Source organism: Histoplasma capsulatum, genomic scaffold (assembly GCF_000149585.1).
Source record: "Histoplasma capsulatum NAm1 scaffold_5 genomic scaffold, whole genome shotgun sequence".
Classification (NCBI taxonomy): Eukaryota; Fungi; Ascomycota; class Eurotiomycetes; order Onygenales; family Ajellomycetaceae; genus Histoplasma; species Histoplasma mississippiense.
The window spans coordinates 209671-226463 of record NW_001813978.1 but is presented as its reverse complement, the minus strand read 5'-3'; the positions used below and the strand labels follow the sequence as shown (position 1 = coordinate 226463).

Below are 16793 nucleotides of genomic sequence, written 5' to 3'. Positions count from 1 at the left end.
ATGGGGAATGGAATGTTTGATATCAGCCTACGTCCTGAGGGAAAACGGAGGTTGCAACGGGGCCCAGGCCAGCGGCGGCATGGTTAGCTGCCATGTCACATAAAGAAAGACACATTGAAAGGAACCGGGGGTGAAAGGTTGGGTATTTGCTAGCGATCATTGTTTGATTGAAGAAATAATTGACCGAGGAGAGTTCAAGAAGATCCGTACGTTCGCCGAACCTTTTTAACTTGCCACCAACTGTGGGAACGGAACCACCATACTAGTAATACTTAAAAGTACTAGTAGTGCTATCTCATTATCGAAATATTACAAAAAGCAGAGAGAAGCCCAAATTGACGTTCAGTATTGAACAGTACCTCAGATTATGAAGAAACTTTCCAATTCTTAGCACTTATGCTGCCAACGTCTCATGATATGGGATGCAGTAGTACTCTGGAGTCCCTCGTACTTAATTTTTCACAGAAACACACCCGGCTGTCCAGCTGGCCACATGGAGAAGGAATATCTGGACTTTGTTTGCTGGAAAGAAAGGATTACAGCAGATCCACACATATTCATCTTACTTTTACATCCTTGAAAGGTCCTGTGCCAGAGAACGGGTCTATATTTAGCAAACTTCAAAATCGGGAAGATGACAAGAACTCACGAACTGAGAGTGAGTGAAAGTTTTACATGATTAGGAAAATGACTACTCCGTAGTTAGGAAAAGATCTGGCTTACGTTGTATTCTCCCATGTGTAGCTATATTTATCTACTCTTCAGCTTGCACATATCAGAAGTCTGGGGACTCATGGTGGATTCAATCGTTCATCCCGATGGTTTTTCGTCAGCTTTGAATGTTGAAGCATCTATATACATAAGTATGGATTTATCCTCCTTTTTCTGGAGGAAAAGAGCTCCGGGATTAATTTCTCCACTTTCCCCCTTTCCGCCCCTGGATTCCTTGTATTCACATTCGCCCATGGAGCGTTTTGACCCTTGACCTGTTCCTATGATAGAGGTGCTAGAACCGCGGCTTTAATCGAAGCCATCGGCTGCATGAACCTCTCAGCAACGCCAATGAATACCCTTGACCATAATAAAGATGTGCCACCTCCGTGTAATCTCTCCACGAGAGGTTATTCCACAGATGCCCCGGGGCTTTGTGAAAAATGATACATATAACCTCTTTGTTTCATCCGCAGTCCTTTGGCATCCGTATTTCGCGAGAAGCAAGGGAGGAATTCTCCAGACATACGGAGTATTTCTGCCAGTATTCTTCTCTGCCCAGCCCTTCTGTACTTACTCGGTTGGGACTCCAGCAATCCAGGGAATAATGCAAAATCGGCTGAACATGGTTGGCCACACAGCAGACATCCCTAAGAACAACAAGGGTATCCTATCTCGCTTAGGCCAGACGACCATGGGGGGTTTGGGTTTCGCGACAGTTGACTGCGTAATCCGACTGGGCCCCCGGTACAACTTGTGGATTTCATCCTTGAAATGCTCACTGAAATCCTTTGGAAAATTGAGATCGGCATCATCCGGCAATTCTTTTTTCGAAGATGCTGGGTTAGAAAACTAGAAAACGGGGTTATATTTGGGGGATAAGTGGGAGATATTGGCGCTTCTGAAGCTAGGGAAAGAAAAGTAAAACTTTCTGATCTGGCTTCAATGTTGAGCCTCTTATCCACTGCCGAAAAACAATGCACTGGATCATCTGTACGGTCATCAGCAAGAACATGGCTGAGAGCGAAAGAATGGCCGTTGGGTTGGAAGATCCGGAGAGTTAGCTATATCAAATGCTGTGATGGACATGGAGCCAGCTCGGGAGTAACGCATTTATATCGCCCCGATTTTTGTATATCCGTATCCACAACAAATATCAATGCCACCAAAAGCATTTGGAATCTCAATTGACAGTGAGTTGCTCTGGTCAATAAATGTAGCATACATGATTTATCCTATACCCAATTGAAGCGGTGATTCTAGGCCCGCTTGTGGGGTTCTGTGACATCCCGAGAAAGATAAGTTATTATTGTCTAAGCGCATACGATATATCAATTCCGAATTTCACAAGCATCTCTTGCAGATTAATTGCTGTTATTGGATCGATATAGCGAAATGTAGATATGTCGATACTGTGGGGGCATTTCCGAATACATTCTCATGTGTTGTTCATCCCATATCACTGGCTTTAGTTAGCGTGAACAGATATCACTTGTCGAAATAACACACTCAACGGCAACAGATCGGCTGAAATAGTTGCGAATTAAAGGGGGAAACTTCAGTGTTGTTAATAGATAGACTGCATTGCATGTAAGAAAGACGCCGGACTTCCCCAATTCCATATCCCCATATCATATCATATCAGACTCCGGAAGAACAACAAGGCTTTCGAGAGGACTAAAAAAACGAAAGGCGCAGACGCAGAAAAGGAGCCAAAGGTTAACTCCGAAACGAACAAAATTACCAATGCGCAATCGCGAGGAAAACGCAAATATGCGTTGACCTCCACGCCTGGGATTGAAAGGTCAAGTAGCAAACCACTCAGCCAGCTTGTACCATGTCCTACGACATCAATTCGTCAATATACGCCTTCTCATTCGCAACGCCCTTCGCCTCATCCTTCAACAGCACAGCAAGGACCTCAATGGGTGGATTCAGGTTGAGCATCTGCGCTCGCCTCCAGCGCTTTAGTCGTGCAATCCCGATACAGGGCTATGTATTTGCATTTGTCCCAGTTAGTCGAGTTTACGCAGGACGTCGAAAATCCTCTGGGTTGAGATTATGTGTTATAACGTACCCCATATTGATTAGACAAATCAAAATGTCGTAGGATCTTCTCATGAACCGTCAGGTGCTCTTGATGTACTATCGTGGCAGTGACAGGCAGGTCATTATTTAGCATTCTTCCAATGCACAGCTAGATAGGTCTAGAGAATGCAGGAGGCCAAAAAAAAAAAAAAAAAAAAAATCCCAAAACCGAAATTCCAATGCAAAAACGAAATGGAGCAAAACTCACCCCTCGGTGCAAGCCTCCCCGCCTCCTCGTTCTCCCAATATTTCCTTATATCCTCCTCCGTCAGCTCCTCCGCCTGCCTATCCTCCTCGGATTTCCGCAGCCGTAATTCAACCCTCGCCTGCTCAGCAATGATATTTTCACTCCGCGACGATGACGCAACGGGCTTTTGCTCCGACTCGATCTCAGCGGGACACTGGACATTGGCTTTTGGAGATGGTGGTTCAACAACGGGAGTGGTTACGGATACCGGTGATACTGAACCAGAGGCGCTCCGCCGGCGAAGCTCTCCGGCTGGGGAGCTGACATCTGTCGTTTTCTTACCCTTTTTGCCGGCGAGTGATGAAGAGATTGTCGTGGGCTGGGAGACTTTGTGTTGAGCGCCGAAGGAGAGGGTGGATTGGTTTGAGTTGCCGGAGCGGCGGCGGGTGGTTGCTGGCATTGTAAATATGTGTGTATATAAGTGTATTTATATATAATTTGAATTATATGAAACGGCTCTATGGTAATAGGTGGAATTGAGGGATTGTGGGAAATAGTTGGGATATTTGTCTCGACTCCAATGGATGTTTTCTGTCGAACTCTTGTTTTCGGGGGAGCGAGCAAATGTTGGTTGCAGCCTAGCGGGCTCGTATCCATTACCGTCTGTCTGGTTGCACTGGCAACCAGCCCAACTCCTGTTAAACAAGGCGCACCAACGCATTCAGATGATACGCATAATACTAGTATCAATGAAAATCTCACTCCAAGAAACTGGAACGATGAGATACAGATATCCATATGTTGCTTGCGATCTGATAACATTGCTCTAACTAACGGTTATAACGCCACCAGCCTCTCTTATATCCAGGCACATTAGGTAGTAATCTTCAGGACATGTGCCACAACTTCAACCATCTCAACCACCTTCTCCTCCTCCAGTCTCTTCCCGACCAGTTGCAAAGAAACAGGCGCTCCATGGTAGAACTCAGGATCATAATCCGCCTGTATCATTTCATCTCTTGAATTCAGCGGTACCCAGCCCTCACCGCGTGGATGATCGATCGACTTGTCTGCATAAGTTACCGGGAATGTACAAGCGCAATTATCTACGTGGTTATTAGCTACCTTTCCTGATACTGTATCTTTCTTAGGAGAAAAAGGGGAGATCCCAAGTTCTCCGCTTACCCAGCAAATTCACGAATCCAGTATATCCGATATAGTCCACCGCCTCCCCCTGACCTAGACGGGGCGCACCGGAGGGGGCAACTGGGGCAATTATAGCATCAATGGGCCCGCCCGAATCTGTCCTCGTTGCCATCCACCGGTCGAGGAAATTCTTTTGGAGCTGGTTTCGTTTCACGATCATCTGCCGCAATTTCGCGGGATCTAACTTTTCAGTCTTGTTCTTGTATGCGCTGAAAGCCCGCTCCATGGAGCCGTACAGTGGCTCCTTGTATTCTTCTAATAATGGCATGATAGCATCAGATCCTAATTCATCAAAGGATTCGTTGAGCAGTGAAACGATCTCCCTGTGGCCAATTGGTTCCCTGGAGCAGAGAGTCGTTAGCTTTGGCGTGCCAGTGACAATGCTAGGTATACGTGTACCAAAGCCACTCACCAGGTAATCACATCATGTCCCACAGCCTTCAAGGCGTTGCTAACGGTCGTCAACGCCCGCTCTACGGGTGGATGGCAAGTTATCACCCCGTCACTAGGTCCAAGGATACCAAATCGTAGCATACGCCCCTTTGGCTGAATAACGTCCTTTCGCCATGGCATCGGTATGATCTTCGGGTCCAGGTTCCAGGGTGCAGCGGTCTCGGAGAGAACTGATTCACAAAACAACTTGACGGCGCCGAGTGAACTGGACATGGGCCCACAGACAGCATATACGAAGTCCTGGCCTGCTATACTTGGCCTACCTCCTAAAGTAGAGAAGCGTCCGAATGATGGCTTGAGGCCATAGAGCTGGCAGAAAGCGCTCGGGATGCGGATGCTACCGGCAATATCCGTTCCAACGCCCAACGGTGACGCTTTCATTGCGAGAAGAGCTCCCTCGCCACCGCTGGATCCTCCTGGAGTTAGCCCCTTGTGGATAGGGTTTCTGGTTTCGCCCCAGACCCGATTAGTAGTTTCTCCCATCATCATAGCTGTGGGGACGTTGGTTTTCACGTAAAAGACTGCACCCAGGTCTCGAAGCATGGTTACGAGGACGGAGTCCTTGTCGGTGGGGACGTTCGCATGCACCGCCATACCGATTGATGATGGATGAGGACAAGTGACAAAATTGTCTTTCAGAGATAGCGGCAAACCGTGGAGTGGTCCTATGACAGACCCAGTGCGTTCCAGGTATTCATCGAGATACTTTGCCCTCTCCAGGCCTTCATTGAACAGGACTTCCGTTACACAGTTCGTCTAAGAATAGGGTATTAGGATTTTATTTTTCTTTTGCAAGGGTAAAGCTTGTCGCTGGGATGATCAACGTACAAGTTTTTGCGCAATCACAGTCGCCCGGCAGAATGCATTTGTTACATCGACAGAGGTCAACTTCCTCTCTCTTATCTTTTGCAGAAGGGTTTCGGCGTCGGAATCGATGATTTCTAGTTCCTCCGGTGAAAGGAGTCCCGAGGCTTTTGGGAACGATCTCAGGTCCTGAGGGAGGCTGTCCTCTGCAATATCAGTGAGCGGGAAGAAGGCCGACAGCGAGTCATTTCGCCGTTTCTGCACGATAGCTGAGATTTCCTTATATGTTTGGCCCATTTTTGGTTCCAACGAAATCCAGTAGTTAGTTACTTAGCAGTTAACGCGGGATGAAATATGTTTCTTATCAAGCAGACAAGCCACGTCCTTTTGTATAGAGTGATTGCCGGAAAGGGCCTGAGGGGCAATTGGCGGGTGGGACAGGTAGCAAGGCTTGCTCGGATGACCAGCTGCAGAACGTGACGCAATCTTTTCGGGATTGTATTGTATAAGTCTCTCGAATGAGCGTTGCTGGATAGAAGCCGAAATCATTACCGCAATATAGGATCTAAAATAACTTCGGGCATGGCACAACCAAGATCATTCTGAGGAAAAACTTCGGGATCGGTTCCAAGGCAAAATGCCGATTCGACACTAGGATTGAGGAAACAAGGCGAGAGAAACTTACTCTGAGCGGATCAGAACCACGGGACGGCAGAGGTTATTCTTCTCATGATGCTGTGGGAATCCCTGGTCGAATGAATAAAACTACCCTTGGGAGATTCCTCGTAGTTATTAACTAACTAGTTAACTATTTAATTTACCATATATTTTGTCAGTGGAACAAGCAATTAACTAGCAGTTATATCCTAGGATTGATAAGAGGTAGAAGGTTGGTTCTTAGTAAAGGTTTGTATAGGCGTGGTCACGTGGCTTTCTAGCGGGATGCGAGTTGCGGAACAACTTCCACTCAACATCACATCATCGCATATGGAGTAACTAACTAACTACTGCGAAAATAGTTACCTTAGACCATTAGAAGGTTGGACTGATACCAACAAGCATGTTATCCTAAATTTATCCCATACGTACCCACAACTCCCCTCATCCGCCGTCATGAGCAACAAATCCCTGGAGCAAGCTCTTGCGAACCTCCTTCCCACCCATGCCGAAGCTCTCCCCCCGGAGCTCGTCAAACACGCCGCAAGCCTCCTCGCACAGTCACGCACGTATGGAAGTAGTTTGAAGCCCGAAGAAGAAATTGCTAGGCCGTATGTTTGCGCGGAGATTGCTTGCAAACGGTGGGTTGATTTTTTTTCTTTTTTCCCCTTCAAATCTAAATGAAATTCCGCAAACCATATTTCATCAATCACTGGCTAATCAAGCGGGCATTACAATCAACACCTCTTGTGTAGATTAAGAAAATCTCTCAAACTTCCCTCTCCCCTGGGCAGACCCCCATGCCCACCCCGCGTATACAAGAAGATATACACATACCTCGAGCAGGCGTTACTGAAATCCTCAAAAACCACTTCCTCTGCACCAAATACCCCAAGGAAACCTATAGGCACATCCTCATCTCTGCGGACACCGTCGAAAAATAATTCTCCAGCTGTAACGACCGCGCCGAATGGCTCACCGCTCAAGCGCCCTCTTCCTACAACGCCGCCTCAGAGAGCAGCGAGAGATCATAATAGGACAAAGGTAGCCCTACGCGGAAAGGGTTCCAATGGCATTTCCAGCCACAGTTCAGTGAAAGATGCCCCATCGTGGACAATGCCACTTATTCGACGGATATGTAAAACATCAGCCACGTCTACAGCTAGCTCAGCATCCCCCACGCGCCCTTCATTTTCGACCGGTTTGCCCCCACATATCTTCGCCGGGGTCTCCTCCATTCTCTCGTATATTTCTGAAACGGAGCCGCAGCGAGGTAAAAATCAAACGCAATTCATCTCCCCGCTTATCGCATCGATGAAAACGACACCCGGAATGCACGAACCTGGCTCCAATGATGACAAAATTTACAGAGATAGAATCACTACATTGATTGTGGCTGTATATTTTGTCGTACTCACTCGTATGCATCGGGGTATTGCACAGTCCTCAACATACTCAACCCTTCCACCAGCTGAGAACTGGGATGTGGATACGTATTTGGAAATGGCTGCTGCAGCGCTGACGGTTGTCGGTCTGGAAGGGAAAACATATGTTAACGACGTGGATATGTGGCTATCTATTATTATGACGCAGAACTGGACGGTGGGAACGGAGTGGTTTGACAACATACCCAGTCCCTCGAAAGGCGGCGAAGGTGTGAAAGGGAATCGGGGCGAGGGATTGGCAAAAAGAGCGGGAAATGGAAATGACGACGACGACGATGACGATGAAATTGTTAGCCCTCAAAAAAGGAGGGTAATCCGGCGGCAAAATCAACGGCGAGGCGAAAATCGGGATGCGAAGGCACAGGGTGGTTTGCAGCCTGGCCTAGGCACCATGATGCAGGATCGTCTCAATTGGTTGAGCGAGGATATAAGGGAAGACTATCTAGAGTGGAAAGAAGGGGTTATGAAGAGGATACATGCTATTGAAAAAGGGATGGCTGCTTCATAGAAGAAGTCTTATTCAGGCAGTTTGTGGGGTGATTTTTTTTCAATATGACGTAAATGTATAGATATGATACCCCTTTCCCGGCTTTCTAAACTGGCGTAAATGTTTAGGAACACATTATTATATAGATAAATGCATATGATTCTCGGCATCAATAATCTGTACTACATCTAGCAGGAGCTGTTAGGAAGCCACATAACGCCGTCTTTGATCCAATTGCCATGTCATCTACAAACCGCGAATCCAATCCCAGAAACCGAAGAAACGCCAAAGGACTTTGGGAATTAAAATAAAAAGGTAGGCATGGCACGATTCTCGCCACATGGAAAACAAAGCCAAGTCTTTTTCCTGGCGAGCACCTGGAAAATCAGTACCAAATGCTCCTTGTACGATGGTGTGGGATAGTCTCCTTCCCTTCCCTTTCCATCTCCTTTATCGAATCATACAGCATGAAATCAATCAACACCGCATTGACACCCAATGGATACGCCTCATTTTTCTCTTCTTTTTCCTCCTCCTCCTCCTCCTCCTCCTCAGCATCGGCACTCACCACCTCCCCTTTCTCATCATCCCCCACATCCCCCTCACCTCCTGCACCCCTCACAGAAACAGATCCCGACGCCGCCACAGACCCGGACGCCGTCATGAGCTGCGGCGTCAGCTCCGCATACATACCAGGTCGTGCCATTTTGTCATGCTGCTTTTCAATCTCGCGGCGGATCAGCTCGATGCACCAGATGCTCGTGCCGCGTAGCTCTGTTTCCCATCTGTGTCCACTTGGCAGTAGTTTGCGCTGGCGGATGTGCGTTTCTAGCGGTGGGGAATAGAGCAGGCAGCCGAGGGTGTGTAGCATTTGGGGGATTCGGTAGTCTTGAACAATAGCATTACCATAAGTATGAAAATTATGTGGAAAATGGAGATGTAAAACAGGAAAGACATATATACACATATAAGCATACCTGCGAACATTGTGAGTTTATCAATATCATGGAATTTCCCGTAGGATTTGCCACGGAAACAGGCCCAGAGGTCTGCGACCAGGATCTGGGCGCGCTTGTAGAAGCGTACTTCCTTCCCCTCGAACCTCGTCCTGTCTCTGAAGCAGGGGAAGTTATCTGCAATCAGATTTACGAGTACTGCGGCGGAGCCGTTGGCTTCTTCAATGCAGGATGTGAAGCTACAGCGGTATTTCTGCGGGGAGGAAATTAGGCTGATATCCCAAATAAGAAAAGGGCAAATAATTGCGCAGGTATGTATACTATGAATACTCACATCGTAGAGAATTTTCCCGGCCTCACGAAGACAATCTAGGCGTTCTTGGAACATGGGGATTTCCTCATCCGTTGCAGACCGGAATACATGGCGCAAAACTTCCTCTGTGCATTCGTCCTCATTCTGCCAGAAATCCGAGCTCGTGATTGGGATCTCTGATAGTCTCAGCTACATGTCCTGAATACGCATATCAAAATTGTTACAGCAGAAACAAGGAGGGATGAAAAGTTGCCCATACCTTCATCGAGAGCTCTCTGCAACGCAGCCACCAGACTCCAATATCCCTTCCACCTATTCCCTCGATACTCGATGGCAAACTGCTTCGCCTCATCCGCCTCATCCGACCAGAAGCTAAAATTCAACAAATCCATCGTGAAGATGAAATCAACCGTGTTTGCATCCTTGGCCTGCGGGTGCAGTTCATGCTCTGCCCACTTCTTCGTAGAATACCTCTTCTTCTGCATCAGCTGCCAGATGGTCTCTGCTGCGGCCTTGGTTTTGAAAGGGTCTAAGGCCACATCGACGGAGTTGTCGAAGACATGTTGGGCGCTTGCAAGGACTTTTGTATCGACGGAAGGCCCTGATTTTGCTTGGCGGCCGAGTCCGAGGGACTGACGGAGCAACTCCAGCAGCTCGGGGTCTGCTTCGTCGTCCGACATGCTGCTGATTTCTTGTGGTTTCTTTTATGTCTACCGGGCCACCTTTGTCGGTAATCCTAGGTGCAAGTATTTTCCACAATGGCAAGGAAATCGGAAAACAAAACAAATCTGGAAAACGAAATTTCTGTCTACGTTTTTGATGCCATCAGGAATATTGTCTGATAAATGTAGTGTTCCTGTATGTGGTTTTCCCCGGGATAGACCGCCGTTTCAGTGAGGGGCATTTAATACTGCACTGCTGCAGCACAGAAGAAGGGAAATAATTGGTCTCACGAACTTGAAAAACCATAAAAAAGTACAAGTATGTGAATTGGTAAATGTAGCGATTCTCGAACCTGGTACAATGTTATCAATGCCAATATCAAATTGAGAATGTAGAAAGCTCGTGAACCCACATAGACATCCACGGTGGAAATGAAAAAAAAAAAAAAAAAGATGCCTTGTAATTGGATATTACATAAGGGACACCAGAGCAGCCGCCATAACTACCGTAACTAGTTAGTCCGATGTAGTGTGGATCAAGTACCTCTTGTGGATCTCGTTCTGTTTGTTCTTTTCAAACTTTTGCATCCTGTAGAAATTGAGCATCATGGAGCGCGAACCAAAACTCCCGCGACTTATTCTCCTCTCGTATGTTCTTGAAAGCGTGTTGGCGTTAGGTGCTTCCTGAACGTCCGACTCTATTCCTGCCGCATGCTGACTCTGTAGGGAGCCGTCGAACACAGCATCCGTATTCACAACGGCAAACTGACCGTGCTGGTGCGAATGAGAAATCTTTCCTTCTAGCCTAGTGGGAAATGCGTTCAGGTTGATAGGAGCCTGCTGTGGTAGAGCCTCCTACGAACAAGTTGGCGCCATGGACATATCATATCTTATTGAGATTCAAGATCAGGAGGGACCTTATATGAGCGTGAATGCGTCCAGTTCCCGGCGCTTGTAAGACCAATGAGTGTCCAAGAAGTCGACAACGAGATTACACTTATGTCCATTGTGAACGACTTATCAACCACGATCCCTCAATGACTGAGAAGTGGACAAATCATCTCAATAACTCCTGCTCGTATTGGATGTCGTAACCCACTCATCTTCCGCTGGATTCAACCCTTCGGGCGGCTGGCATCTATACAGCTCATCTTCCGCATAACAATAACTCGCTGTGCCTTAGGAATACTGATAGCCATTGTCATTTCTAGTCTTAAACAACCCAGGGGGTTACTTTCAAACAGTTCAAAATAATGTTCGATCCACACATTGATGCTTCAAATGAAGCAAAAAAATCTTCTCATGAGACAAACACTTAACTATATCCTGTAATGACCAAACGCCGGATGAGGTACCAGTGGAATTTATACGAGGAAAATATATATTATTTCCTTACGTATTCCGTAGATCGTACGATCCTGGTGAATTTATGGTACTGACCAACTGCCACATTATGTTGACGATTCCTAGTACCTTTTGTCCTTTTAAATCCTGTCGTCATGTAGTAAAGAATTAGAGAGTTTGAGAATTGCTTCAGCAAAGAGGAAATAAAAGGAAACAAAGAATGAAGACATTTAAAGGAGGAGATATTTTGACATTGATACCCACGTTGTAAGCTGCATGATGCATCAGGTGAATTGGAGATGGGATCTCAAAGAGCGACCGCAGAGAAATGTGTTGAAGTGAATGGATATATCCCTGCTGTGTTCTACATGATATTATATGTTCTGTTGTAACTGGGTTTCATGTGTTTGATTCTGATGTCACCGCCCGTTGCTCGTTATCAAACTCTGCCAGGGCTAGCTTTAAATATCCTTTACGAAGTCTCATTTCGACTTTTGAACAAACCGGGTTTGAATCTGACCTGCCAACCACTCCAAATCTCCTATCGGCCGTCATTTTGGCGTTTGATTCCTATAAGGCACCCATAACTATCATTTCCCATCACGCCGTCTCCCAGATCGCATGGAAGTTCTTCTGCACCAAGCATGGATAAGCTCCAAAGGCAGCCGCTGGGTTCTCTGTTGACCAAGATTAGGAAGGTTTGTTAACAGATAACAGCCGTGGAATAGGTTCATTCGGACTGACTTTTATCTATTCTACCTAGTCCCGCGTGTTTTTAGTTGGTGCAGGCGGCATTGGTTGTGAGCTGCTGAAAAACCTAGTCCTTACTGGTTTCGGAGAAATCCACATCGTAGACCTCGACACAATAGATCTCAGCAATCTGAACAGACAGTTCCTCTTCAGACAAGAGCACATAAAAAAACCAAAGGCATTAGTATGTATTGTTCATCTTATCGTGCTTGCATCATAGCTAACCTTTTACTTTCTCGCTATCCAGGTCGCAAAAGAAGTCGCTAGCAAGTTCCGGCGAGACGTATCCCTCCACGCGTATCATGCCAATATCAAAGATCCACAATTCAATGTTGAATTCTTTGAGTCGTTCGATATCGTGTTCAATGCATTGGACAATCTAGATGCGCGCAGACACGTCAATCGCATGTGTCTAGCGGCAAACGTTCCTCTGATTGAGAGCGGCACCACAGGGTTTAACGGTCAGGTGCAGGTCATAAAAAAGGTAGGCATACGGTGATTTCTTATCGTGGGCGTAATGTAATGGCTTACACTTGGTAGGGACGTACTGAGTGTTATGACTGCAATGCGAAACAAGTGCCCAAGTCATTCCCAGTATGCACGATACGGAGTACTCCCAGCCAATCCATACATTGCATAGTTTGGGCAAAGAGCTATCTACTACCGTGAGCCTCTTTTTATCTTGATGGTAGCTATTTTGAACCAGGCTAACAACAAGTTCCTAGAGAGCTATTTGGAGAAAGCGAAAGCGATCCAGAGGAGTTCGACCATTCTGAGGACGCCGAAAATGGTATAACCGTTCTTGGAACACCTATAATTCATTCTTCCAGAACACTGACGTATTTCATATTCAGCGGAGGAGATTCAAAATTTGCAAAGAGAGGCTCAAGCGTTGCTATCCATTCGCCAATCAATGGGATCTGATGGATTTGCCGAAAAAGTGTTCACAAAAGTCTTCAATGAGGATGTAGACCGCCTACGGAAGATGGAGGACATGTGGAAAACTAGGAAACCGCCCCAGCCTCTATCATTTGATCCCCTTCAGCAAGAAGCGACCGCAGTGGACTCAACTATATCTTCGGATGACCAGAAGATTTGGAGCCTGGTAGAAAATTTCGCGGTCTTCAAAGACAGGTACTGCTATCTATTTCAGAGCTTACAGTTATTTTAAAGCGCGAGAAACTAACATTATATAGCCTTGGTCGTCTTTCAAGGAGGCTGCAGGAGCTCGAAGCTGCAGTTACAGATGGATATAAACCTGTGATAGCTTTCGATAAGGATGATGTGGACACACTCGACTTCGTCACGGCAAGCGCAAATCTCCGATCTTACATATTTGGAATTGAAATGAAATCAAAATTTGAGATAAAACGTGAGTACTGAAACAAGCGTCTCGTCAACTTGGGCACCAATGTGCTAAACTCCGCGAGCAGAGATGGCTGGGAATATCATACCAGCAATTGCCACGACAAATGCCATGACGGCAGCAATATGTGTTTTTCAGGCGTTTAAGGTACTGAAGGACGAATATGGCAAAGCAAAAATGGTCAGAGATCCCTTTCGTACATCTCAAACGATTGCTTACGGCGTAATAGGTCTTCCTCGAGCGATCAGGCGTCCGTGCTATAAATACTGCAAATCTGAGTTCCCCTAACCCTCAGTGTCCAGTCTGCAGCGTAGCGCAAGGAAGGGTTTCCATTGACCTCGAAAGAGCTACACTAGACGATTTAGTCCAGGACGTTCTTCGTGGGCAGCTTGGGTATGGCGAAGAGCTCTCGATCAATAACCAGATGGGAACCATCTACGATCCAGATCTAGATGACAACCTGCCGAAGAAACTTAAAGATTTAGGAGTCTCCAATGACAGTTTCCTCACTGTTGTTGATGAGGAGGATGAGAATACCCGAGTGAACCTGGATTTGCTTGTTTCTGAGAGGTAAGAATATCTATCATTACTTAAGTCCTTGTTTACTGTCTGCGACAAATCTAATTGTTATTTAGACCGTTCACTGACCCAACCACACAACCCATTTCCTTACCATCCAAACCTGACATTCCCAGAAAACCGCAGCTTGATATGGATTTAAATACGAATGGCACCACTTCTACTACTAACAGAACTACCACGGGAAAACGGAAGCGCGAAGCAGACGAAAATCCAGACGATAAAGAAGATAAACCGACAAAGCGCCTTGCGACAATGTCCGTGGCGGATGGTGACGGTGATCTCGCTGAAAAACCTATCATCCTAGAAGATGATTCTGGAACTATTCTGATCGATGAGGACTGAAAATTCAGCCAGTTTTTATGTATTATACAAAAGAAATAAGTTAAATAAGCGCTATCATATCCAGCGACGCGTTGCATTGCATTCGATCGCAAATAAGACATATGCAGGCCTCTTCCTCACTCGCCTTTATCCATTCAAATATCATGGAACAGGAGCCATTTCCGTCTTTTCAGCAACGGAAAGAAAAAGGGAAAAGATGGAAACAAAGCCTGCATCAGAGCGAAGGATTTATTGTTCCCCCTTCCTCTTTTCTTATGCCCCTCCTTTTCTTCTTTGTTTCCCTTTGCTTTCATTTCTTTTCTTGCTGTGATATTCCGTTTATTTTTGTAATCTTGATCTTCTCGGGGCATATGGCTGGTTAGGGCTTTTGGTATGGATTGGCGGATTTTCATTTTTCATATCTGCACTTTACAAGTTTTCATTGCATTTCTGCGGGTGAATTAGAGTCGGGACTGGTGGGGAAAGGAGATTAGAGAGCTGGTTTTGTGCTCAGTGGTTACATGCTATGTTGCTCACGCAGAACGAAGGCCAGGCCTAAGATGGCTTTAATGCGCCGGGAGGTAGACATTTTTTCAGTAGATCATTGGCCACTGCCTCCGCTTGGGCAGTTTTGTATTTCTAGCAACGCTTGGATTAAGAAATACATCCCGTTTGACCAAAATCATAAGGCCCAGGAACTTGTGAATCCAATTCAACCGCAATCCCTTGCTCCTCTCCATTGATTATACGACTTTTACTTCTCACACCGCACTCAGCCCCCCATCCAGATTCAACACACAGTTATTTGCATATTGATTCGTCGCGAGGAAAACCGCCGCATCGGCAACTTCTTCCACTGTGCCAAAACGATGCAGCGGAATCGCCTGCAGAGCCTGTTCACTCACTGTCGCTTTTAGATCTTGAGTTAAATTCACTGGCGTTAGCCATGTCCTACACTAAGCAAATGACGAAGGAGAAGAGAAGTCAATCATACCATCAACCATCTTCGTCTCGATATACCCCGGCACAATAACATTGGCTCGCAACCTTGCCCATTGCCGTGCGCCAGCGCTCTCCGCTACAATTGCGCGCGTCAGCGCCACCACGCCTGCCTTCGTGGAAGCGTAAGTCGCGGCTCCAACGCCGCCTTTCGTCGCGTGGAGGGATGATATGTTAATTATGCATTTTGTGAAGGAAGTATTATCACCATTATCACCATTGGCATTTGTGAACTTTTGGCGGGAATGGGACCGCATTGCGCGTCGCGCCATGGTACGGCAGGCGAAGATTGTACCTTGAAGGTTTGTGTGGATCATGGCAGTGATGTCCTCGTCCTTGGCTAGTGGGAGGAGAGAGGTGTAGGAGATTCCAGCGGCGTTAATGAGGATGTCGACCGTGTCCTGTAGAGTGATTTTATGTTTGTATTTGGGACTATAGGGAAAAGGGAGATTTTCTTTTGTTTTCTTTTCTTTTTTGCTTATGGAAAGAAGAAATGTATAATATATACCATTAGTTTTTTAATATCATCACCCCAAAATGCCGGGTTCCCAACATCCCCAACGGCAAGTGTGAAGTGTTGACCGACGTGAGATATTTCACAGTCCTTCGCAGCCGCAATGCTGACTTTGCGCGGTTGATCGTGCATCACGTTATCATATTCTATACTTTGGACAGGCCGGGTCGCCCTTTCTGCTGTGTCGTGAATATCCACACTGTCATTTTGCGGGAGGTTGTCGTTGGATGTTAATGGGAAGTCTCCTTCTAACTCCCTAACAGCGTCTCTTAGTCTTTTCTTGCTCCTCCCGACAAGAATCACCTTTTCTGCTCCCTCGCGTAAAAATCGTTCTGCAATTGCAAAGCCAATACCGGATGAGCCGCCCGTAACCATACAGGTTAACCCGTTGAGGGGCGGTTGATAAGGAAGCTGCTTCGAGATCCGGTGGGACAAGCTTGAAACACTGACCCTGTCACGGCTCGTCGAGAAGCTTCTGGAGAGCTGTGGTTGTCGTAAGAGACAAGAAGTTGGACCAACTAACCACCCCCGAGCGATTGCATGTCGCCGTTGAGCATGTAACGAACATATCACGGCCCGGGTCTCAGGATCTAGGAAGCCGTTAGATACCACTCCGCGTGGCTGGAGCCGTGAAGGCAATCGAGAGAGGCCCAGAAGCATTGTGATAATTGCTCAACAATAATATATTATTGGAGCGTTAGATAATAGTTCCTAGGTGTTCGAGTTAGTTAATGGTGAAATTCAAGGGATACTGGTGTGAGCCGCCTGCCACTTGCCGGCCCATTCGAATATATATATATATAAACTTGAGTCAATGTAAGTATAGTTTATCTTTCCACTTGATTGATTGTCCTAGATTGTGGTTGCTTCGTTGAGCTTTCGATGCTCACAAGATAGTAGGAATTTAGGTGCGTCCGAGCACAAAACGTCGATTTCCACAACCATCCG

At 46.5% G+C, this 16793-nt stretch overlaps 5 protein-coding genes across 5 annotated transcripts; 1 reads left to right on the top strand and 4 right to left on the bottom strand.

Moving 5' to 3' along the window:
• Positions 1 to 2553: 2553 nt before the first annotated feature.
• On the bottom strand, positions 2554 to 3446 carry HCAG_04928 (predicted protein; the record flags this gene model as incomplete). Its single annotated transcript, XM_001539411.1, has 3 exons — positions 2554 to 2703; positions 2789 to 2856; positions 3008 to 3446. 3 exons carry the CDS (start codon positions 3444 to 3446, stop codon positions 2554 to 2556), a joined length of 657 nt encoding a protein of 218 aa, XP_001539461.1.
• Positions 3447 to 3859: 413 nt separating this feature from the next.
• HCAG_04927 (predicted protein) lies at positions 3860 to 5746 on the bottom strand (the record flags this gene model as incomplete). Its single annotated transcript, XM_001539410.1, has 4 exons — positions 3860 to 4092; positions 4172 to 4533; positions 4605 to 5401; positions 5474 to 5746. 4 exons carry the CDS (start codon positions 5744 to 5746, stop codon positions 3860 to 3862), a joined length of 1665 nt encoding a protein of 554 aa, XP_001539460.1.
• Positions 5747 to 8423: 2677 nt separating this feature from the next.
• Positions 8424 to 9987, bottom strand: HCAG_04926 (conserved hypothetical protein; the record flags this gene model as incomplete). The annotated part of the gene is made up of 4 exons (XM_001539409.1): positions 8424 to 8926; positions 9016 to 9247; positions 9329 to 9483; positions 9567 to 9987. 4 exons carry the CDS (start codon positions 9985 to 9987, stop codon positions 8424 to 8426), a joined length of 1311 nt encoding a protein of 436 aa, XP_001539459.1.
• Positions 9988 to 11957: 1970 nt separating this feature from the next.
• Positions 11958 to 14353, top strand: HCAG_04925 (conserved hypothetical protein; the record flags this gene model as incomplete). Its single annotated transcript, XM_001539408.1, has 10 exons — positions 11958 to 12011; positions 12077 to 12247; positions 12284 to 12547; positions 12604 to 12657; positions 12704 to 12728; positions 12918 to 13197; positions 13260 to 13435; positions 13521 to 13609; positions 13659 to 13999; positions 14065 to 14353. 10 exons carry the CDS (start codon positions 11958 to 11960, stop codon positions 14351 to 14353), a joined length of 1743 nt encoding a protein of 580 aa, XP_001539458.1.
• Positions 14354 to 14849: 496 nt separating this feature from the next.
• Positions 14850 to 16413, bottom strand: HCAG_04924 (predicted protein; the record flags this gene model as incomplete). The annotated part of the gene is made up of 5 exons (XM_001539407.1): positions 14850 to 14887; positions 15132 to 15242; positions 15327 to 15732; positions 15840 to 16328; positions 16369 to 16413. 5 exons carry the CDS (start codon positions 16411 to 16413, stop codon positions 14850 to 14852), a joined length of 1089 nt encoding a protein of 362 aa, XP_001539457.1.
• Between the last annotated feature and the right edge of the window lie 380 nt (positions 16414 to 16793).